Genomic DNA, 24,557 nt, shown 5'->3' on the forward strand with positions numbered 1-24,557 from the left:
AATTACTGAGAAAACAAGGTTACAGGATATACATGACAGAAGTAGATGCCTGGTCTCTCGTTCTCAAATTTTATTGTACGCAGGAAGAGGTAGTTTTGGACAAAAATTTAGCAGGTAAAAAGGTATTATTGTATGAGTACTAAATTTAAAAGGACCAATAAATCAGGGTCCTAATTCATGCAGTAAGAAGACTTACATAAGTCATATTGTGACTTGCTGACCTTCTGTTTTTCATAACTCCAATAAAAATAATTGTGACAATTTAATATCTGACTTTTTATCCTACACCTGTTTCATAACTGTAAAAATCAGAATTGTGGCTTTTAGTCATTTGACCTTCAGTCCTACAATTAGGTATCTAAGTCACTATCTCCTTTCTCCCACTCAATGCACCAAGATGTTAGTACGGCAGTAATTCGGTGGGGGGCATTTAATACTTTAATGTGTTATCTCATCAGGTTAGCTAAAACTGATCATTCTCAGGTTTAAGGTGTTATGTGCGCTGTATCTGAAAGACCATAACTGACTGATGATTTTAATATCTGGATCATGTATCAAAACTATTTGGCATTTTGAATTCTCAGATATAATGTGTCATCATTTTGTTTTATTTTTTATCCAAAAGCAGCTCTAATGATTGTTCAGTGATTTGATTGCATTTTAAAGCAATTGATCATGTCTTAAAGTTAAGGACCGGACTCGATGTGGTCCACTAAAATGGGAATAAACAGGAAGAAGACTTAATTGGCATTGCCCAGGGATTATGTTTTATTAACTTTCTGATCATGTTAATAGTTTGTAATTTGGAATTGCTTTTATCCATTTTACTATAAAACATCACTTAACTACGCACTTCTTTTGACATCACTACTTGAGATAATCACTGGTATTCAGAATCAACGCATGGGAAATAATCGTATCTATGGCAAACCAAAGAAGTCAACCAGTACCTTAATGGTGGATGGTCACGTGATACAAAAATGGCCACACCCATGGAAACAAAATGTAGAAAGGTCCATACAACCAAGAAACAGGTTTTCCTCTTAAGCAGGTGAGACAAGCATGACAGAACTAAGTTTGTCAATACATACAATTTCAGAAGGTGAGGAAAAAAATAAAGAGAGAAACTCCCAGTATATCGCATCAAAGTTCAGAACAATGCTTATATTATCAAAGTTTCACCAAATCATGTAGAGGATATGTAACTTTAAGAAACGTGACACCAATGTAGGAATGGTGACTACTATACCTGACCATGTTTATACAGATGAGACAAACACCAAACTGTACACCTATTCCAAACATATCTAACAATACAATTCTCCAAGCTGTGAGCAAGGAAGCCATTGATGAAGTGTCCTCCAAAATACTCCTTATTTACAATTTTGTATGAAATGTCTCCATGAATTGGCCAGAGGAAAAATAAAAAAATGTACAACCTTAATGAGCACCTAAACCAACTATATATTTACCCAACAGAGTTTCATTAAAATCCTCCAAAGTTTGGTAAGAGAAGTGTTGACCAACTTTGTCAAAGATTGACAGATGGACAGATTGGTACACACGGGCAGATGGACAGGCTGGTACACATCGGCAGATGGACAGCTTGGTACACACGGGCAGATGGACAGACTGGTACACACGGGCAATACTCCTGCTTTTTACTTAAGTGCAGTAATAAAAAGTTAACTTTTGGATACTCTCTGTTAAAAGCCAAATACTTAGCAAGGAAAGTATCATGGGAGAGATGGTTTAAAAAAAATCTTTTTACATCTTCTTCAATATTGAAGAAGAATTGGAAATTGTACAAAAGGTTTCATAGGAAATGGCATATCAAGAAGACATCTACATGGCACAAACTTAAACACAAAAACATGTATATCCTATCATGTATGAGTTACTGATCAAATGTGATAGAATTTAGAATTTATAATACTTAAAACATGTTAAACTGGACTATAATTACTATTTATCTCATTGTCTGATACACAAGAGACCATCTAATTATGTAAATGTAACAAACAGAGATTACTATTTAGCTCACTGTATGTTGTTGTTGTTGTTGTGGGGTTTAACACCATTTTTCAGCACGATAGGCTATACATGGCGGCCAGTATTAATGGTGGAGGAAGAACCCGGAAAACCCCGGAAAGAACCACCGACCCACGAGAAGCTACTGGCAGACTTTCTCACATGCCCACATTGGCTGAATCTTAGACTCGAACCGCCGCAGACAGAGGTGAGATGGCAGTGATCCGTAACGAAGAGCGCTTTAGACCACTCGGCCACTCGGGGCCCCCAGCTCACTGTATGAAAATGTAAATGTAACAAACAGAGATTACTATTTAGCTCATTGTCTGATACACAAGAGACCATCTAATCTTGTAAATGTAACAAACAGTAATTACTAATTAGTTCATTGATACACAAGAGACCATGTAATCTTGTAAATGTAACAAACAGTAATTACTATTCAGCTCATTGATACACAAGAGACCATCTAATCTTGTAAATGTAACAAACAGTAATTACTAATTAGCTCATTGTTGTTGTTCTCGGGTTTAACGCCATTTTTCAGCACAAGATAGGCTATACATGGCAGCCAGTATAACTGGTGGAGGAAGAACCCTGGAAAACCCAGGGAAGAACCACCGACCCACGAGAAGCTACTGGCAAGCTTTCCCACATACCCATGCTAGCTGAGTCTTGGACTTGAACCCACGCAAATTTGCTCACTGTATGACACACAAGAGACCATCTAATCATGTAAATGTGACAAACAATAATTACTATTTAGCTCATTGTATGATACACAAGAGACCATCTAATCATGTAAATGTGACAAACAATAATTACTATTTAGCTCATTGTATGATACACAAGAGACCATCTAATCATTTAGATGTAACAAACAGATTAGAGTTCAGTATTTATGACCTGTTAAACTAACTAGTAATTTCCATTAAACTGATATCTGATTTGGTTGGTCAGTTGGTACCATCTATGCTCGCTTATAAGTCAAGTCCAACTACAAATTGCATAGTCCCAGATCCACCGTTGCATAATGCACAGCAGATCTTGGTCTGCTCTGTGTTTTTGATCTTCAAGTGCATTATGCTACGACAGACCAGGATCTTTGTTAATTGCAGTTTAACTCAACTTATAAGCAAGTATAGATTGTATTTGTAATGTATAGCAACACATGTAGGTTATTTAGTGCTGAGACAGCTGGAGGAAAGTGCCTTGCTAAGGACATTAGAGTAACGGATTCAGTTTCATCTCATGATAGTACACTTCCAGTCGCTAGTATGGCATGCTATAACCAATGAGCAACCATGGCTAGTGCCTCCATTAGTCACCTCTTGTAAAACTGCGATAGAGGCCTTCGACTAAATTAGTCACCCATTATGCATAAAATATGATATTTATTATGATATAATTTTAACACTCAAAAATCTTAACTATTTCTCAGCAATTACTAATACAGGCAGTGCAAGAAATCTTGTAGTGAACTATATACTGATTACGTATTTAAAGTTCCAATTTGATTTTAACAGGCATTATCGAACAGAGAATGTCAAGTGAGTGAAAATTTACTTGCCAAGCCAAAAGCATTTTCTGACCAATCAAACCAATTTATCAAAAGCTACAGATTTATTGGTTTAATTAACAAAAATCATACTTTATCAAGAATACAATTAATCTGTCTACCAAAAACTAGAATCAAGAAGTGGAAACTGAAGCCAACTTTATTGTCCAAGTCATACAAGTACATTGCTCTCATTCATCAATAACAATAAGAGTTTACCAGCAGTACAATGTTCATAAGCAACTTGTTCAAACTGAAACCACCAAGCTTGTGTTAGAATGTGCATGAACAAGCAATTTCCGTCAAACAGACTTTCATACTGTTATTGTCTAAACTGGCAGCTTCAGCAACTTTAGCTGGAAAGTACACGAGTTGGAAAATGTACAGGATTGTTGTAAGCTTTCGAAGAATGTAACTGGACCAAGTGGAAGTAGAAGAATAATGGTGAGCAATTTGCTGATGTAAATATATGCCACACCCCCAAGAGTAAGGTTCTTCTTTAAATAACTACCAAAAGAGTACAAGAGATTCCACCTTAGCATTAAAAGATGAGCAATTGGTCACTGGAGTTAAAAGTACATAATCAGTTCTAAAAAGATGTCGGTCATACCCTACAGTAGAGACGATGGGATGAAGTACTGGATAACTATCAGACCTTCTTATAATGAGGTGACGGGCATAGATACCATATAGAAAATATTACAGAATAGGCCATTCTCTGTTGAACATGATTAAAATAATGATCAAAATTCATAAATGAAACTATGAAATATTTTTTGCTTTATAGTAGAAAACAGATGTTAGTGTCCAGAAATTTAAATAAACTTCCTGAAATTCTCAACATTTAATTAAAAAAAGTAATAACATTTTGTTACATTTTCTTGACAAAAAAATCTCCATATACTGTAAACATAATGAAATTTCACTCACTTAAAATGTTACTAATATCTACTATTGGCAACACTTAAAGAAATAAATACCAATTAAATACATTTGTCAAGTGAAATTTGTGTTACATCTTATCAGTTTCATTGCAATATGATCCCTTGTTTTCCAACGTGAAAAGTGTCAATATGCTGTCATAGTGATGCCCATAAGCGTTTCCAAGAGAACCTCAGTAAGTACTCCCTGTTTTGACCAATAATTTGTGGATGTGCTGGCTGCATTGTTGCAATCAATTAAAGCTGATCTGAATTTGTACTATCATGTTAATTAGTCTTTTGTATCAGATCAAATAAAGGGGGCAAAATTAGAAAAGTTGAAAGGCATGCAAATCCTACCCGTGTATAAGCTACCAGTAAGTGAATTAAGTCAACTCATTTCAACTAATTGAACAATAATAACATTTTAAGTACATGTAATAAAATATCTACCATTACCCAGAAGTCCACACCCAATAATAAACTAAAAATTCCTAAATTGGCACTCAAAGGTTTGCTCAAGGATGAGCATAAATTTCACTGTAACTTGCAATGAAATGACAGCATCAGTATTTTACTAACAAGGAAAGAAAAGCTTTAATCAAGTTTTGACACTGCTTAATTAAATACCACTTTTTGTCTCGTTTTTTTCTGAATCTATGGTAACACTAGAATATATACACATTCACATGCAAAAAGCAGCGATGTAATGTGCAGTGTTTTGGCTACTACATATGTACTGTAAGATAAAACAACATGGAGTAATATTTTAAATCTCAATAACTCTCCCCCACGCTTTGGCTGCATTCTATATTTTTAGACCCCATTGTGCACGAAGTATTGAAGGGGACATAGAGCTCCTAATGGTGGATACTGAACAATCTCTTTCCTCTAAGAGAAAAAGAAGAAAATCTGCCCCTGTAGCTGAAGAGCGGTAGAAAGAATAAATACATTTTCTACTATGCCATAACAGAAAATACTCCACTTGGCATTGCAGACTTTTGAAAATCAACTGACTTCTAGCCTGAGCAATGCATCTGGAAACCTTGCTCCAAAACCTGGTCGTGGCAGACAGATTTATTTGCTGTGATAATGTATCAATAAAGCTGTAATTGGGAAAATTCTGGTGAGTGTAATAATGTCTGACAAGCTGAAATTTTACCAAATTTTTACATTCTCTGGCCCTTAATTTACCACAGATCTAACTCATCATGATTTGTGATAAAGAAAAGGAAATAATTTCTTCAAATTATAATAATGCCAAGATTTCCTAAAAACTCACTGTAATCTCAAATATTATTCAGAAATTGGGTCTTGGTGTTAAACTGCAATTTCTCTGTTCAGTGTACAGATCTTGTGTCTTCTTACAATATTTACTTTGACAGATCCAGAAATATTGGGGGAAGAGTATAAAGAAGCAGGTGAGAGGTAAATGGGACAGAAGGTCCTGCATTTTAAGCATTTCTGTCGCATAATTTTAACCATCTAACTTTGAGAAACTTACTCTAAGAATCATTCCAGTTTTTTCACGCTCATTTTTAGAGGGAGTTTAGGAATGGAGAACTCATGCTACCCCCCCTCCCCGCTTCAACCCTTTACTTATTAGGAGTCTGTCATAATTTTTTTTAACCTGCTGTCATCTGACCCATTTTAGTATATAAATTGCATCCAGTACCTGTGTAAAAGGTAGGCCAAAAAAAAGGCAAACGTAGTCAATAACTGATTCACACTTGATGTTAACAGTACATAAGAAATTACCGCATGTACTTGCCTGAAAGTTGAGACAAACTGCACAAATCCAGATCTGCCATCAGATAATGCTCATTCAGATCTGGGTCTGTGCAGTTTGCTATGTTGTTGAGACTTTTCATCACTGCAGCACACAGGGAAGTGTATGTTTGTTTACAATTTATATTCTTGTCACTCTTCAAAATGGGAAAAAATGAGATAATATTGTTTAGAATTTTCTTCTTTAAAATTATCCAAATGAATACTGAAAATCTAGTCTGCATGTTAGTAAGGGGCAGGATCTTTGTTTTCTTTAAAATATAGTTAAATTATTGCATTTAAGCTCCATGCATCAATAATTTCTTGTATTAAATGAAAAATTCAAAACTGAAGAGTAAATCACCATATCTGCAATGCAGAAAAACCAATGACACAACTGCACAGTATATCAAAACGCTGCCCCAGTTATGTATGTGGGGATTTTCAGATGGTCAAACAATACCCTTCATAAAAATCAAATGCCTTGTTCATTTTTTTAAGTATACAATTTTTTTTTATAAAAAGAATGTGAATAAACAGGGGATATGTAATAAACACAAAAACTTATAAGCATTTTGTTCGGAGTCAAGGAAAAGAACTTGTTTGATATGCGGTAGAAACATATTCCTACACCATATCAAACTCGTTCTTTCTGCCCACATGGAGCATTACTGATACGTAGTTTTGTGACTGGATCAGTAAGCATCCACTAAACTATTACATTATGCATACTTTATATGGTTTCCTCTGTACTGCATAATTTATGTAATAATTTGGTATGTAAGACTTTTCAATATTTTTTATTTGGCCAATAAACAATTGTGTGTGCTCCTCACTTTATTGTTGCTATGTGATCATCACTTCTGATCACGATGACTGGTTATGAAGAGAATGAACATTTAAAAGTCTCTTACTCAGATTTCATATTTTAGGCAGCAGGCACTTTCTGGAATGCCGAATTGGAAAAAAAGCATCTTCTACACCTAAACTGATCTCAATCAAAAGATCATAACTGATTGAATCATCATACAGCATTTAAAATAGAGTTTTTCTAAATTCTGTAACGGCAGGTGGCTATTCCTATACAAATGTATAGCAAAAACAAGAATTATGGGCTTTTGGTAGCCACTGAAACCCCTGAAAATATAATAAAGAACCAAATCGATACTCAAAAAAATATTCATGTGTTAGGCCACAGCCGATGATTATCACTGATGGAAAATTGGATGAGGTAAAAAATAAATGTTATTTTCATGGACAAATTAAACTGCCACCTATCGGGGCCCCAACAACAACAACAACTGCCACCTATCAGTGGGAGCATTTTAGTCAGGTTCAAAAGAACCCTGAAAGTTCCAAACAAGCTTGACTGTTGTTAGAAACATACAGTGGTTCACATATATATTCTCCTCTGAATTATTAGCTAAATTATTCTAAGCTACTTTGTAATTTCCAGTCCCAACCAAAGCAAGATGTATATGATTTCATACTGAGAGCGAATAGTGGTGCCTGCCTTCTTCCCAGGAAAAAAGTTATCTTGAGCTACACCTCTTGCAGGAGAAAGATCCTTCCACTTATCATAATTTGATCTCCATTTATTAGGAGCACTTATAAACAAGACACACATGTTGCTTCTCTGTACATTGTGTAAAAACAGTAAACACAAGTGGATGAAAGGCTAAGAATCTATGTGTACTTTAACTCCAAATAAGCCATTGTTTTCTTGGGCAAAAACAATTGTGCATAACCTATCACAATGGTTTTAAAACTAGTGTAGGCAAGTTTTTTTTTAAATTATTATTTTTATTTTAAACATTATATGTATTTAGTGCGATTTTTTTTAAACCATGGGGGTGGGGGAAGTGCTAGGGTTGGCAATGAGGAACAGTGATGGTCAGCCAACTTAAAACATGTATTTTTTGGTCTTCAAAACAAAGTTTATTCATACAAACTCCACTACAGTCCACATACTTAAGTTAATCAAAGGAATATTACATGGTGAGGAAATAACAGAGGATTAAGCAAGTAACTTATCAGAAAAATTTGAAAAAAGAAGATTGAACAAGTCCTTAAAAATATCATTCCTGTAATTAGTCTCAAATAAGCCTGCTTCTTCATTCCACTATACAATTCACAAACTCCCTTTTTTCCTCTTTTGTCAGAAAACAAAACAGGTTCTGATAGACAATGCACTTACACCTGTCCCCCAAAAAGCAGCCTCTTATTTCACCTCAATCAACAGTGAAAACAAAATCACAAGAAATGAGAGTAACTCCAAAAGTGGGAATAAATCTGATTGATCAAATCCCTCCTTATATTACACTTTCTATTGCGACAATATTTCACAATATACCACATGTGACTACTCAATCTGCTTTGAAAATGCCAATTCATGTGACCTAGCCAAAGTTACTAACTATTCTAGAACCGTCAGTCAGTGAGAAACTAACCCAAAGGAGCTATTAAGTCTTATTATTAAGATCATTATTACTCACTGTCCACACATACGTAAGCATCTATTTATACATCCTATGTAATATTACACTCTTAACAGACTTAACAGTCACATAGGCAAAATCTAACTTAAGATATTCTGTACAATTTACAGCCATGAATAAAAATTACAAAAATTAAATAAAATTATACATAATATATAGATACACACACACACACACACACACATATATATATATATACTGAACAACCTAATGCCAATGCATTATATATCAACAAAATGAACTATGTTTCATTTCCATGTACAGTGCTACCTGAGGGTGGTTTATTTTTAGTATGGGTTATTTCAAAATAGTGGATTTGATTTACCAATTGCTGCAAGCACAAAGTGCCTGCAATCAGAAACCTGACTACCTCGTGCTCGCTAGCTGTGGGCTTTCACCACATCGTGAGTACTTGTAGAATAAATTCTCACTGTACAAAGGTGGTTATTATAGTAATTATCTCACACAGTAGTTGTGATTATTTAATGCATAACACAGAAAATTCATGTATAACGTATATCACTGCAATCATACTTAACCAAGTACTATGTATTAGGCGGCCAGTCATTATATGTTTTGCTGTTTTTGCTTTCCTAGAACCCATATGCTGCTGTTGATGGTAACAAGAGTTTGGAGGACAGTATCTGTTTATCCACAGAGAAGAACCAAAGCCTTGGGTCTAACGGCTCTCCAGGGAATAGGGAGGCTCTTGACGAATCCTTCAGGAAACGAGTAGGTATGGCTCTTTGAGTATTTGATGGAAGCTGTGGAACGCTGATTCTTGTTATTCGTTACTCATTAATTATATTTTCTGATATGTTCCAGTTAGGAACAATATCATTTCCTTATATCAATGTATGTCCATCATTTTGTTAAATACGTTCCTGAATTTATGTATACAAGTATGATATCAGATTAATTTACCATTCAATTACATTATAAGTATTATATTATAAATAAACATCTCCTCCTCAGATTGTCACCTTCCTGACAAGACACGTGGTTAAGTAACTATCTGAGTCACATTATATAGTAGTCATTTTATTCATCATATACATACTGTATATATTTTGTTGCCCTCTGAGAAGATACAGTTGATATGCGTGTTACTCCCATAATAGTGTATTTCCCATAATACTGCATTTTGCATTTCCCATAATACTGAATTTTGCATTTCCCATAATATTACATTTCCCATAATACTGCATTTCCCATATCAGATTGGACATCTTAGCAGTACTAATCATGTCGTCAGTTACAGATCATACTGAGATGTGCAGCCAGATTAGCTATGAGGGAGAGTTCTTTCGAAAATACATTCTGGAAAAGGAGGTTCAGGAAAGGGAACAGAGATTAAATGATTTGGCAAGAAAATTAGCAATGGAGTGGCAGACAGAGAAAAAAAAAATTTGAAAAACATGCTGAGGAAAGAAAGATGGCCTTTGAGAAGGAGAAGATAGCAGTGCTTGGAATCGGTTAAAATATCATGATCTATTATTGGTTACACCAAATGATTGATGATCAAGTATTAATTGATTAAATATGGCTTCCACATGACAGAAATGATCAAAGTAGTGCATAAATTTTAGCTAGGGTTTGACTTGTATATAACTAAAGATTTTGTAATAGACTTAATTATTTAGGTTTGTTGTTTATTATATTTCTTTAAATAAAATGAAATTATCAAAACTGTATGCATTTGTTTAATATAATAACAGATTAATAAAAACAAATTATCAAACAGGTGAACAGGAAACAAAAATCACTTGTCATGTAATGATGTAATGACTAGATAGTAGACAGATGACTAGATGGTAGACAGATGACTAGAACCACTTAATCATGATTATAATGAGATGATAACTTTATTGACATTAGTCTTTTCAAACTAGAAGCTCTAGATCTTTCAACTTTAAACTGGAGTCAACATGCTGACTAAGGTAATACATGTAGGTACAAATGAGTCCTTCAACATCCTAAGGTAATACATGTAGGTACAAATGAGTCCAGGGGCCCCGAGTGGCCGAGTGGTCTAAAGCGCTCTTCGTTACGGATCACTGCCATCTCACCTCTGTCTGCGGCGGTTCGAGTCTAAGATTCAGCCAATGTGGGCATGTGAGAAAGCTTGCCAGTAGCTTCTCGTGGGTCGGTGGTTCTTTCCCGGGGTTTTCCAGGGTTCTTCCTCCACCATTAATACTGGCCGCCATGTATAGCCTATCGTGCTGAAAAATGGCGTTAAACCCCACAACAACAACAACAACAACAAATGAGTCCTTCAACATACTGACTAAGGTATTCCATGTAGGTACAAATGAGTCCTTCAACATGCTAAGGTAATACATGTTGGTACAAATGAGTCCTTCAACATGCTGACTAAGGTATTCCATGTAGGTACAAATGAGTCCTTCAACATGCTAAGGTAATACATGTAGGTACAAATGAGTCCTTCAACATCCTAAGGTAATACATGTAGGTACAAATGAGTCCTTCAACATACTGACTAAGGTATTCCATGTAGGTACAAATGAGTCCTTCAACATGCTAAGGTAATACATGTAGGTACAAATGAGTCCTTCAACATCCTAAGGTATTACATGTAGGTACAAATGAGTCCTTCAACATGCTAAGGTAATACATGTAGGTACAAATGAGTCCTTCATGCTGACTAAGGCATTATATGTAGGTACAAATGAGTCCTTCAACATCCTAAGGTAATACATGTAGATACAAATGAGTCCTTCAATCAGCATTTGGAGCAAGACTGTACAGCTTCATAGTCTTATGAAGAAACATCACCACAGCTTTTTATTTATAAGGCTAAAATTCCTCTTGGAAAAACATGAAAAGATGACACTGCAATGGACTTACATAATTTAACTGAATACCACGGGGCCCCGAGTGGCTGAGTGGTCTAAAGCGCTCTTCGTTACGGATCACTGCCATCTCACCTCTGTCTGCGGCGGTTCGAGTCTAGGATTCAGCCAATGTGGGTATGTGAGAAAGCTTGCCAGTAGCTTCTCGTGGGTCAGTGGTTCTTTCCGGCGTTTTCCCGGGTTCTTCCTCCACCATTAATACTGGCCGCCATATATAGCCTATCGCGTGCTGAAAAATGGCGTTAAACCCCACAACAACAACAACAACAACTGAATACCACCTACACCATCAACGAATATAAAACATAAAACCTCCCCATTACTCTACGTATTGTTTTATTTTGATATTTTTCATAACGTTTTTTACAACTAAGTAATTGCAGTGTTATTGACCCTTGAGGCTTTTGTATATTATAATACAAAACAATATTTATTTATCTATATATTGTTTCTTTTTTTATAAATAATATGGCAAGACTCATCAAGAAAAGATCATAAAAATCAAAACAAAAATGCTTTCGTTCGAGATCATGTAGATGTGTCATTGTACTAAACATATAAAATGCATTCTTTTTTGTATCACTTTTGTCAGGTTTAGAATGTCTTTATTTGCTGGACTATCTCCCTTTTACTGGAAACCAAAGCTATACCACACTTTTGATCCTTTTTTTCAGGTAATTTGAAAACTTCACTTTCACTTTTGCTTGCCAGGGTTAAAGAGGGCTTCGTATATCATAGCTAAATGATAAAATATTTCAAGAATGTATAAAACGCACAAATCAAGCAAAATATTTTTCACATTGTCATAAATTTAGTACAATCTATGATATCATTTCTATAATTGTATTATTAAACTGATATATTTTGGGGTTATTCGAACTCAATAGAAATAATAATAAATTTATCAATACCGTTAGGAAACTCACCATGAAAAGTTGTACTCGATTAATCAATCAAACTTGCTGAATGAATGATGCTCAAATAACTTGATTAATCAGAACAGCATTACAAGACAGAGTTAGAAAAGCAAGCAAAGAAGGAGAAGATAGAATTTGATGAGCAGAGAAAACAACGTATAGGGTGAGAATGGGAAAGAGAATGGAAAAAAATAGAACAGCTAAGGGAAGTAGAAGAAAGTTAGGGAGAAACAAGCAGAGATAGAAGTCACACAGTTAGATGACAAGAATAAGGATATAAAGTATAAGAGAAAATCTGAATTATTAACCACTAAGAGGAAGTGGACTCCAACCTGAATAAAATCAGAGGCCCAAATTTATCCCTGTTTGAAGACAATATGGATAACATGGATAGAAATTTGCACAAGCTCGAAAGATATTGGTGTTACTGTTTGGGGTTTAATGCCATTTCTCAGCGCAAGATCAGCTACATATGGTGGCTAATATAACAAACAGAGGAAAAACCCGGGAAAAAACACCAACTGATTGGAAACTGCTGGTATGCTTTCTCACATAGAGATTTGAAAGACCAATATATACTAACTCTAGTAGATCATGCAATTTGAGACCCAGAAACCATAGCGCATGTGTGATTTGGATTTTTAACACAGCCTTAACAATTTTTCAGTCATATTGCTACGACATCTGCAGTGTGACACTTTACACTGATGTCTAGCACTGGGGCATCATGCCGCAGATATGTAGCATGATGACTCACTCATTCACTTTATCCTGACACCAGGCTGACCAGTCTTAACACTAACCTCTAAATACTGAGTGCCAAGCGAGGCAGCTGTTATTACCACTTTTGTAAGTCTTTGGTATGAAGCAGCCAGGGATTGAACCCATGACCTCCTGCATCAGAGGCAGATTTTCTAACTACTAGGCCACCGGAGCAGTGGAAAGAAATCAAAGCCTTCCTATCAATTAAAACCAAACATGTGTGATTTGGATATTTTTAACATAGTTTTAACAGTTTTTTTGTCATATCACTACAATGTCTGCAGTGTGGCAGTTTTATAGTGATATCTAGCAATGGGGCATCATGCTGCAGTCATGGAGCATGATGACCCACCCAGTCACATTATCCTGACACCAGGTCGACCAATCCCAACACTAACCTCTTAATGCTGAGTGCCAAGCAAGGCAGCTGTTAGTACCATTTTGGCATTTTTGTAAGTCTTTGGTACGACTCGCTCATGGCTCGAACCCAAAAACTCCCACATCCAAGGCAGACTCTCTAACCACTAGGCCACCAAAGCAGTCAAAATCATACATGTAGCCAAGAAATAGTGGACAAGTTCATCAGGGTAGGAGTGCCTGAGGAGGATCTCACAGAAATTTCAGCATGTTTTTTTATTTTTGTAATAATATTATTATATGTTTTTATCTTATAGGTGTTGTCTAATGTTGTAAAGTGCTTAGAGCTTCTAAAGATTAGGCGTTATACAAAGTCCTCATTATTATTATTATTATTATTATTATTATTTTTATTATTAGCATTATTATTTTATAGAGCCCAATTTACTTATGGAAGAAATTAACAGATAGTTATTAATCAAGCAGGTATGCACCACGCCAAATAACCCCATGAGAAAATGGATTGGTAGAGAAATTTAACAGAACAATGAAATTCAATATTACATTTAATGCGTTGAATATTCATGGAGAGTTGTTACACGGAAGGACAATTTGTGGTACTATGTGGATTTTCTGTGAATTATAGTTGGGTAATTTACAAAGGAGAAAGTTAAAATAACCTACCAATAAATCACTGACTTGTACAAGAGATTAGGCTAGTGTGTATGTGTGTTTGTGTGTGTGATTTGGATTTTTAAAATAGCTTTAAACAAATTCAGTCATAGCGCTACAATGTCTGCAGTGTGGCAGTTTATAATGATGTCTAGAACTGGGGCATCATGCCACAGTCAGATAGGGTGATGTCTCACCCAATCACATTATCCTGACACCAGGCTAACCAGTCCTAACACTCACTTCCAAATGCCGAGTGCCACGAAAGGCAGCTGCTAGTACCATTTATAAAATAACCTGGCCAGGGTTTGAACCCGCAACCTGTTTTAAAAGCAGAGACAACAACACCTAAACCACTGAAGTGGTCCAAAATTAGGTTAAGAATATTTCGTTCTCATATGCTAAAACGATATGTGATGAGTCTGACAAAACAATAGAAAAAAGGGAGTTGAATGCACTGCAGTCATAGAAGACAAGCCAAGTGATGAACAAAATTTAGACCCCTGTGCAGAATCACCCCTGGTGTATCCCACCCGGGTGGAAAAGAGGGAATAAATGTGGTTAGCATGTGCCTAAATTTACCTGAAAGTCTGTGTTGACAAATTTTTTGAGTAAGTATCCAGATGTATTTACTGGTTAATAAAAATAAGTAACAAAGTAAAGTACCTCGGTTCAATCACAAATAAGGATATCTGATACTGCATGGGAGTTGATCGATGAGGAATGCTAAAACTGGAAGTGACTGAACCCTCAAATTCCCTGTATTAACTGCCTGTGGACTTGATCAGAAAGATGAAACCAACTGTTTTGTATAGACTTTCATCAAATTAATAAAGTAGCTGTGTTTCATGCAGAACTTGTGCCAAATATGGAGGGCTTGTTTTCAAAACAGACAGTGTACCAATATATTTCAAGTTAGATATTAACAAAGGTTACTGCCAGGTCCCATCACCAATAGTGTCCACAAGTTAATGGCATTCACAACCCCTAAATGACTATACCAATTTAAAGACACCTCTTTTGGTTGGTTCAATGCTGGTGTGTAATGGTGGATAAAGTTATCATTGCTTATACTGTTAGAAAATTTCTAACCCAATAAGCATAATTACTCTGAAATTGAAAAAGATCAAAATACTGAGTTTTGTTTACCAGTTGTTTCACACACAAAGTGCCTAACATGAGAAACCAAATTGCCTCAAGTTCTCGGGCAGAGTACATACAGAGTCAATTCTCACTGTTCTATCACAAAGCATTAAGTTTTGTCAGGAAGCTGTTCATCTTATGGGAGCAATCTTCAGCTGCAGAGGTGTGTGAAATATAAAATTGCATTCTTTCTTGTTATCCATTTTATATGACAGAATTGTTTTATATATTTAATGTTTCAGAATTTAGTCTCAGTTTTATAGCATTGGACTTCTGACACACAATGCCAGGCTGTCAGATCAAGTGAAGTCTTACAAATCAGCCATTACATTACATTAAATGAATAGACAAAATGATTTTAATTATATGTTGCATGCATTAAATGATGAGTAATATTTGAGATCTTATAATTCAGTGAGACAATTTTTCTTGAACACTCGTTAATGTATGAAGTTAGTTACTACAGTGATAAGCTCGAACAGCAGCTGTGATAAAATCATCTAATGTAATGAAACCAATTCATGTACACAAGTACATAATGTATATCACTGCATTTGTACTGAACCATGTCTCATGTAATAAATGGCTCAGTCATATTTTTAGCTGTTTTAGGATGGGGCATCATAGAACTCTAGGATGTATTTATATATAAGTAGCTTTGAAACTTACAACTTTACTCAATTAATTAACACCCCAACTAGAGTAACAGATAAAAGTGCTACTATCATTGATCATGTCTATACTAATAAACCTGAAAATATAAGTGAAATTAATGTGCCAGCCTATGCACTGAATGACCACTATCCAGTCTGTATAACTAGACATGTTCTGAAATCGTCTAAAAATGGCCAACACATTGAAATACAATACAGGGACTTCAAACAGTTTAATGAGGAAATGTTCTTAAATGATTTAGTTTGCAAACCCTTCCAGTGGGTCTGCTATATAGCTGATGTCAACACTGCCTTAGGCACATGGTATCAGATGTTCAATGCAGCCTTAGACAAGCATGCCCCAATTAAAACAAAAAGTGTTAAACACCAAATTACACCCAAGTGGATTACCCTTGAGATCAATGAGGCTAGGCACCTAAGAGATAAATTCCACAAGAAAAAGGACATGAAAAACTATAGAAAGTGGAGTAATAAAACTAAGCACCTGATAGATAAGGCAAAAGAGAACTATATAAACAGGCTATTCATGAAAGTAAGAGTACCAAAACATTGTGGAAACATCTAAAAGCGCTGAACCCACCCAAGAACAGCTGTCTTCCCCCTAGACTTAAGCAAAATGATGATATAGCAACATCTGTACAAGACATGTGGAAATGTTGAACAATTTCTTCATAAGCATCTCCAGTAACAGTATTCAGAACCAGACTAACATCCCAATTGAACTTGATGCTCTTCTATTATTTATAAGAGCTAAAATTCTTGATGAAAATTATTTTTCAGTAGCTAATGTTAGTGACGCTGATGTTTTTGATATGCTAATTAAGGTGAATATTAATAAATCCTCTGGATTGGATGGTATTGGTCTACGAATTCTTAAAATTGCTGCACCAGTAATAACAAGGTCACTAACGCATATCATAAACTTAAGTATAATGAGTGGTAATTTTCCAGAAACACTGAAATGTGCAAAGGTTACACCTATCTTTAAGAAAGGAGAAAAAGAGGATCCATGAAATTACAGACCAATATCAATTCTACATGTTTTGTCAAAACTATTTGAAAAGCATGTAGCCATTCAGGTCTATATATTTTCTGAAACATACTCTTATTTCATAAAGTGCAATCAGGATTTAGAAAGTACCACTCATGCCAAACAGAACTTACCAAATTAATTGATCTTTGGCTGAAGGAAATGGATAATGGACATATGACTGGGATTGTTTTCCTTGACTTCAAGAAGCCTTTGTCCTTATGGATCATGAAATTCTGCTGCAAAAGTTGAACTGTTTCAGGTTTGACAATCCTTCTTTAAACTGGTTTAGATCATACCTAAACCAAAGGTCTCAGCAGGTAAGCATTGGCAATATTAGATCTCAAACTAATTCAGGGGTCCCTCAAGGCTCAGTTTTGGGCCCTCTCCTCTTCCTTATCTATATCAATGATCTACCATTAAATAATGACTCCACAAATACAGATTTGTTTGCAGACGATGCAACCTTGTATACATCTAGTACTGATACTGAAGTTATCCAAACAAGATTAAACTCAGACCTTATTAGAGTCCAAAACTGGGCACAACAAAATAGGATGGTAATTAATGAAGGTAAAACAAAATGTATGATTTTGGAGACATCACAAAAGCTACACAAGTCAGGGAACCCAAAACTATCTCTTGCAATAAATAATCATCCATTAAAAAATGTCAAACATGAAAGGCTTGTAGGTGTGACTGTAGATAATAATTTATTATGGAATGACCATATTGATAAGCTTTGTAAAACAGTGTCATCCAAAATTGCCCTTCTCAGCAGAATCAAGAAATATTTACCTGTGGAAACTCGCAATCTATACTACAAGTCATATATTCTTCCAACAATGGATTATTGTTCTAATGTATGGGGAAAGTGCTAAATCTGAGCTTGACAGGATTTATAAACTTCAGAAACGAGCAGCATGTGTAATTTTAGATGCATCTGTTGACCATCCCTCAAAAGCATTATTTACAGAACTCAAATGGTTCACAGTATATGACAGGATTTTCACAAGGCAGTTCTTTTATATAAATGTCTACATGGAATTGCACCAGAGTATCTTCAGGACTTATTCAGGCCTTTTTCAACACAATACCAGTTGAGATCAATATCACATGGAAACCTTCTAGCACCAAAACCATGAACAGAGCAATTTAAAAAGAGTTTCCAATACTCTGATACAGTTCTGTGGAATCAGCTTCCACTACATGTAAAATCTGCTGAAAATATTAGAGTATTTAAGAAGAGATATCATGAGCATGCATGTGTTTCTAATAGATAATGGAATTTAGTATTTTAATACTAAACATGTTAAAATAAACAGTAATTATTGCTATCTTCATATAATGTGCATTGTTATACTCTCTTTAAGAGGGCCTCAAGGGAGAGTATTCCTCGACTAATGAATCACCCTCTATAAATAAAGCATTATTATCATTATCATTATTATTATTATTAATAATATTATTATTATATTCCATATGCTGCTATTCTCAATGGAGAATAGTCCTTGACTAATGAGTCACCCTCTACAAATAAAGCATTATTATTATTATTATTGATGGTGATGTTGGCTTGGATGGCCTTATTGGTTAACTTACAGCAAGGGACCAAAGCTTCAGGACCAATGGAGGGAATAGGAAGGCTCTCGAGGGACCCTTCAGCAGACTAGGAGGGGCAAGCCATGCATGGTGACTCCCTGACCATTCAACAAGAGTTGTGCAACCTAAAATACTTGTGATTGTCAACTGGATGCCACGAGGTACATACACTGGATTGCTGAATCAATATTTACTTTCAATATACGAGTGAAAATTAAATATATACGTATATATCCTGCTAGTGAATAAAACATTATTCTTATTTTGTACAAATTCTATGCTTTGATCACCGTTGGTGATAGGATCAGACCTTACTCACAGATAAGTAAATCCTATACTTTGATACCATCGGTGATAGATGAAGCATTTTTCATTTCTGTGTTTAACTTTTAAGCAGTGATCATCCAACATGATAGATAAATATATCAATCATATATAAAATCTATATGTTGATTTTTGTTTGATTACTCATCACTTGAAATGATATTAGTTTCAGTTAGGAATGATATCTTTTCCTTATATCCGTTGTTTAAGCATCATTCCACTAATGGACTTGTGTACCCAAGTTTAATGTCAGATTCATTCACATTCAATTACATTATAAATAAACATCTCATTTACAAAACTGTTTTGCTGAAAATCGAATCCCAACCCTGGCTTCATCTAGTTACACCATGTTCAATTAAGACTAACTATGTATACACCATGGGATAAATGATTGTAAACTCTGTGGCACTCGTCCTGGCAGTTTAGGGGAAGCAGAAACAAACTCGTGCCAACAGACAAATGCCTTAATCAGATGACAGTCCATAGCATAACTCGTCTGTCTATGAAAAGCAGAACTCAAAAATGGCATCTTAAAAATACCTTGCAGCTAAAAATAGTCATGTGACCCATTTTTTTTATTTTTTAGACATTGAATGCAGAATTAAAAACACGAGTACACTGTTCTATGCAGTACAGTGCAATACTGCACCGTGGCTGAGCTGTAAAGGGGACATTACTTCTGTCCCCAAAATAATTAAGATATTTATTAAATATTGATGAACACTGCTGGTACAATGTAGGTAAATGACCTGGACTAAAGGTAAAACACAGTAATTAAAATATTAATAGGAAAATCAGTTAAATGGAATGTCATCATAATACCGGGCACATGGTGCCATTAAAAGTAAAGTTGTACAAATTTTAATATAATGAATCCCCCAACCCCAAACAAAATTGGAAGATAAAGGCTTCTAAATAAACAGCAAGGTATTAAACAATTAATGATACTATGCTCAGATGTCAAACCTCTATAAAGTAAACCTAAGATAAAAGATAAGAGTAAAAACTTGAACATGCAAATGTTTTGTAGTCAATTTCTCCAAAAGGTCTTGAAGCATCTATGATGGTACATGATCATAAATGTTCTCTCATTAGTTCATATCAAAGAAAAATTTGTTTCACTGGGTGGGAGTTTACATGTTCTACAAGAAAATAGTCCAATGTCAGTGAACTCTGGCAGGGCATGCAAATGGTCAAAGTTCACGAGATATGCATGAGTCAAATATACATGACCATGATGCAATCAGCACCATACCACCTCTTCTCTGTGATTTTGTTTTGCAACATGAATGCCAATTTCCATTGTTACGCTTGATGTTTTGAAGCCTGTTATGGACTTTTCATTCCACATCTTTTGCTCAGCAAATAGAAACATGATGATTCTGTTACTTTTAATACCAATGCCACTAGGCAGACAACAGCAAAGACTATTTTGTCCAGATTATATTAGCAAATTATGACAATAGGCTTTGCTAGTACTGTGTCATATGATCTTATCATCTACACGTGGAAAAGAAAAACAAAACTCGCTTATCAAGAGAGTGTGTATTGGTCCAGTGGTTTGTGAGAAGTTACAAATAGCAACCGTTCTGGGATGGGTGAAGCATAACATTCAACATACAATGGATGCCAAACCATAATCTCACTTTACCTTACAACCAGGTGAACAAACAATCAGGCCACAACAAAAATTTAACACAGCTATTCATCCTGCACATGAAAGTACAATTTCTTACTATATGCATGATAACAAATACATCACTAGTAAACTGCTTCTTCTTACCCACCCCCCACCTGTAACAATGAGCACAAAATTGGATTCTTTTTATGACCTGACAAACTACACTCTAGCCTCCACCATCCAATGAAAACTACTCATTTTAAAAAATGTTTCATAAATGCAAATGTCTTGGTTTATTACAGTTAACATCCTATACCTTATTCCTAGATAATATTCAATGGCAATGGCTTCATGTTGGTCCATCAGAGACTGATCTAGCCAACTTGTCTATCTTATGCTATGTGTTTGCATTTGTAGTGTGCATATTTACATGGAAGTTAACACATTAACCCTTAGAGGTTTTTGTCGTTTTCGCCTGAAATTCGAGTAGGAAACACATTTTGAAAGCTAATTCTGAATACATCCTAATACATCAACTTCAGGTGATTTTCCAATAACCTAATGTCTAGTTGTGTTAAAAACATTGCTTCTCATTGGCTATTTGGCTCGTGCATGAGCAGAAGGGTAAAATTACTTTCATATCAAGACCACTCTTTATTCCGAATGCCCATCTTATCCTACTTTTTGCAAAGGTTCATCTTTCTGTTTGCAGTTCATTCCGGTCTGCCTTAGATCCGAGACCAAAAAGTCTAAAATCTGGACAAAAAAATTAGATTTCCACCACAGACCAGTTTCATGTGGAAAAAAATCGGGTCCAAAAATGAAGATTTTCCCTCTTTATTTTGTAGTGCAACTAGAACTTCAAGATTATTTGGTATTGTTGTAGAGCTACATCTGTCTACCTTTCTATAATACCACCCACTTTAGTGTATTATACATGACCTTGACACTTCAGAGCTTGGCAGTAGGCTACTACCTCCTGCCACATAAACTCGTCACCAGGGGTTAATGGTGTGTGTGTGTTGTGAATCATTACCTGGCTATTTCAGTAAAACCACAGGAGGCCGTAGCATGGAGTGCTGTCCAGCCCTCATTATCACAGGCATTGACATCTGCTCCATTATCCACCAGAAACTCCACCATGTCCAGGTTGTCATCGATACAAGCCTGCATGCAAAAACAAATCAGTAAGAAATGGTAGTCAAAACAGACAGAAAGGTGGGAGGGGGTAATTACCCTCAGACAATATTAATACTCAGCCAGATCATTATCCATGCATTATTAAAAAGCATCGAGGTTATCTTGACAAACTCCATTTGCAAGTCTGTCTTTCATGCTAGCTCCTCCAACAGGATTCAAAAGAAATAATGAAACCTTGTACAATAGTTCCCCATGACAGACCTGCCAACAAAACCTTCTCAGTAAGGATTCTAACATTAAGTAGAGACCAATCTTCAGCAAAATGTCATGTACTGCTATTGCTGACTTCACAAACTAAAAGCACAGATGCATGATCTGATGCAGCAAAAGTTAAATCATATTCAAGTATACACTTACACACTTAGGAAACCAGTTCCATTACAGAAACTACATTTCAAAACATTAGTTCATGGAAGTAAAAAGCTTTACCTCTCAAACTGACAATCTTTGTATTTTATTTAATTTCACTTGGCAGCAGCAATTATCTGACCTGTTGTGAGCAATACACAATGCTTAAGTTGCCAATAAGTGAAATTGTTGCCTTTCCTGTTCAATAGTAAAGTCCGATTGTTAAAGCTGTGTAATTATTTTTCACGGAAGAATTTTTTATGTGCTTTAAAATCTTGAGAGAACTTGTTCACCGTCATGTCAGTGAGGCCGCGTGACCAACCGTAGCTGCCATTTCTCATACTCGAAATTTACAAGTTTTTTGTCTGCGCTTACATCACTAAGTCATCTGAATTTGATAATTTATAAAACTAATTGCTGCCTACATCAATATCAGAACCTTTACCTAAGTTATTGAATCTTTCATAGTTGTGATTCTAATTGTGAAAACGTACTGAATGAAATCTGCGACAGCCATTTTGGAGAGTGGAGATTACAACCCAGTTACTTTAAATAGCAGATATCGACCAGTGCATAAACAGTGACCACATGATCTGACATAATTGTCATTCACAGAAATGAATGTAGTATCTAATAGGGGGTTTTCCCTGAAGGTGGTGCTACGAAAACCAGTTCAAAATGGCTGATGTTTACAGCCGACGTTAAATGGCGCTTCTATGCGACCGGATGCATCAAAAAGCGCTTCCATGCGAATGGTGTAGATGCGTCCAAAGACGCTTGCATGAGGTAAAGGGTTAACATGTTTTTGTTTCTTGGACAACATTTCTTGATAATGCTGTCATGTATAAGCAAAAGCTTGATCATGCAGGTGTTTTGCATAAAAGGTATCAGCAAACAAAAGCATTTTAGGTAATGCCATAACAGTAGTCATATTTTCTGACCAAGTGCAACAAAACTGAATATGAAAACTTGGATCCATACCAAAACTAGACAAATATCCAGATTTCACCACAATGTTCTTATTTTCATATTTTTGCTATAATACTGTAAGTATGTAATCCAAATGTAATCATATTGGTCGACAAGTTTGTGATGATGTCATATAGCACATCATTCCAAAACCAACCACCTCCATCCCCAAAGAGGGATCAAAAGATAAAAAAGTGCAATCATTGCCAAGGACATTTTAATGAAGTTGTGTATATGGAATATAAAAACAATCAAAATTATTTGTTTGGACATGAATCATACAACGTTCCCTGCCATCTATCCTTGCCCACATGGTTCTTGGCCGATGTTTAACTTGTAAAATATGACACCCATCCAGTAACCATAGATACACCTAATGGACAGAGAACAGGACAACTTCCTTACAACAGACACCTCCCTTATAGAAGCTGGAAACGTCCCTAAATTGAGAAATACTAAAAGTTTTGCCTGGGAACACGAGCTATCTTCCAGCAATGATGAGGCAGAAGCACATCCCTCAAAGGCAGTACAATTTTCCACTAAGTTCCATACTTCCTTGGGCCAGAGACAACAAAATGGACAACCATTTATGCATAAACAAAAAGAGCACATTATACAGATGGGACATTAATTCTTTTCCAGCATAGACCAGATATAGTGGTCATCACCGATATTTATAAAGTTGCAGCAATATAATTGTGTAATAGTGGACGTCAACTACAGCGTGTGGAGCTCACCTAAAGTACACACTCTAGAAAGTTCTTTTTTAATATAAGTTGAACAAAATTACGCTAAATATTCAATGACCGCCAACTAAAATGCATTCACATGAGCACTGTGTTATGAAAGATAAATTTCCAAGCAAAGAATCATGAGTTATGTATTTAGATGCTTCAAAAATATATAAAGCTCAATGACCGTAATTTTAGTGCAAAAGATAGAGAGATTCTGCTTATAATTAAACAAAAGGAACAAGAAATCACATTCAAGTATAATCAGATCCTAATCCACTATTAAAATATAACAAAATATCAGTATGGCTGTTATTTATCTTTTCACTCCTCCAGCTACTTTTAAAATGTTTGCTAAACATGTTCTCACACAATGAAATATCCACAGCACTATCCAAAACACAAAAAATGTTTAGTTTTAGTGGCTTGGTCTGAGTGAAGAGTTTCAACTTAGCACGGCTAGATCACACAACTAGAAACAGGCAAAATCCAAACCAAGCTGGTCCCCAAGCCAACAAATGTGTGGTTAATAACAAAAGTAAATAAAAGCACCAATG

General features: G+C 35.5%; 2 protein-coding genes across 13 annotated transcripts in view; one reads left to right on the plus strand and one right to left on the minus strand.

The window, feature by feature from the left end:
• LOC149801204 (protein phosphatase 1 regulatory subunit 12A-like) overlaps nt 1-24,557 on the minus strand; it is a 264,345-nt gene that overhangs the window by 228,163 nt on the left and 11,625 nt on the right. For all 12 annotated transcript variants that reach the window (XM_089955260.1, XM_089955259.1, XM_089955257.1 and 9 more), the window contains exon 2: nt 21,789-21,919. In XM_089955260.1, coding sequence (XP_089811386.1) covers nt 21,789-21,919 — 131 coding nt within the window. The remainder of the gene's footprint in view (nt 1-21,788; nt 21,920-24,557) is intronic.
• Nucleotides 981-10,463, plus strand: LOC149801205 (uncharacterized). The gene is made up of 4 exons (XM_089954426.1): nt 981-1,034; nt 9,113-9,178; nt 9,372-9,510; nt 10,036-10,463. Exons 1-4 carry the CDS (start codon nt 981-983, stop codon nt 10,185-10,187), a joined length of 411 nt encoding a protein of 136 aa, XP_089810552.1. The 3' UTR covers nt 10,188-10,463.

The sequence above is a fragment of the Sinohyriopsis cumingii genome, chromosome 4 (assembly GCF_028554795.1).
Source record: "Sinohyriopsis cumingii isolate HCF-2022 chromosome 4, ASM2855479v2, whole genome shotgun sequence".
In the NCBI taxonomy this organism is placed as follows: Eukaryota; Metazoa; Mollusca; class Bivalvia; order Unionida; family Unionidae; genus Sinohyriopsis; species Sinohyriopsis cumingii.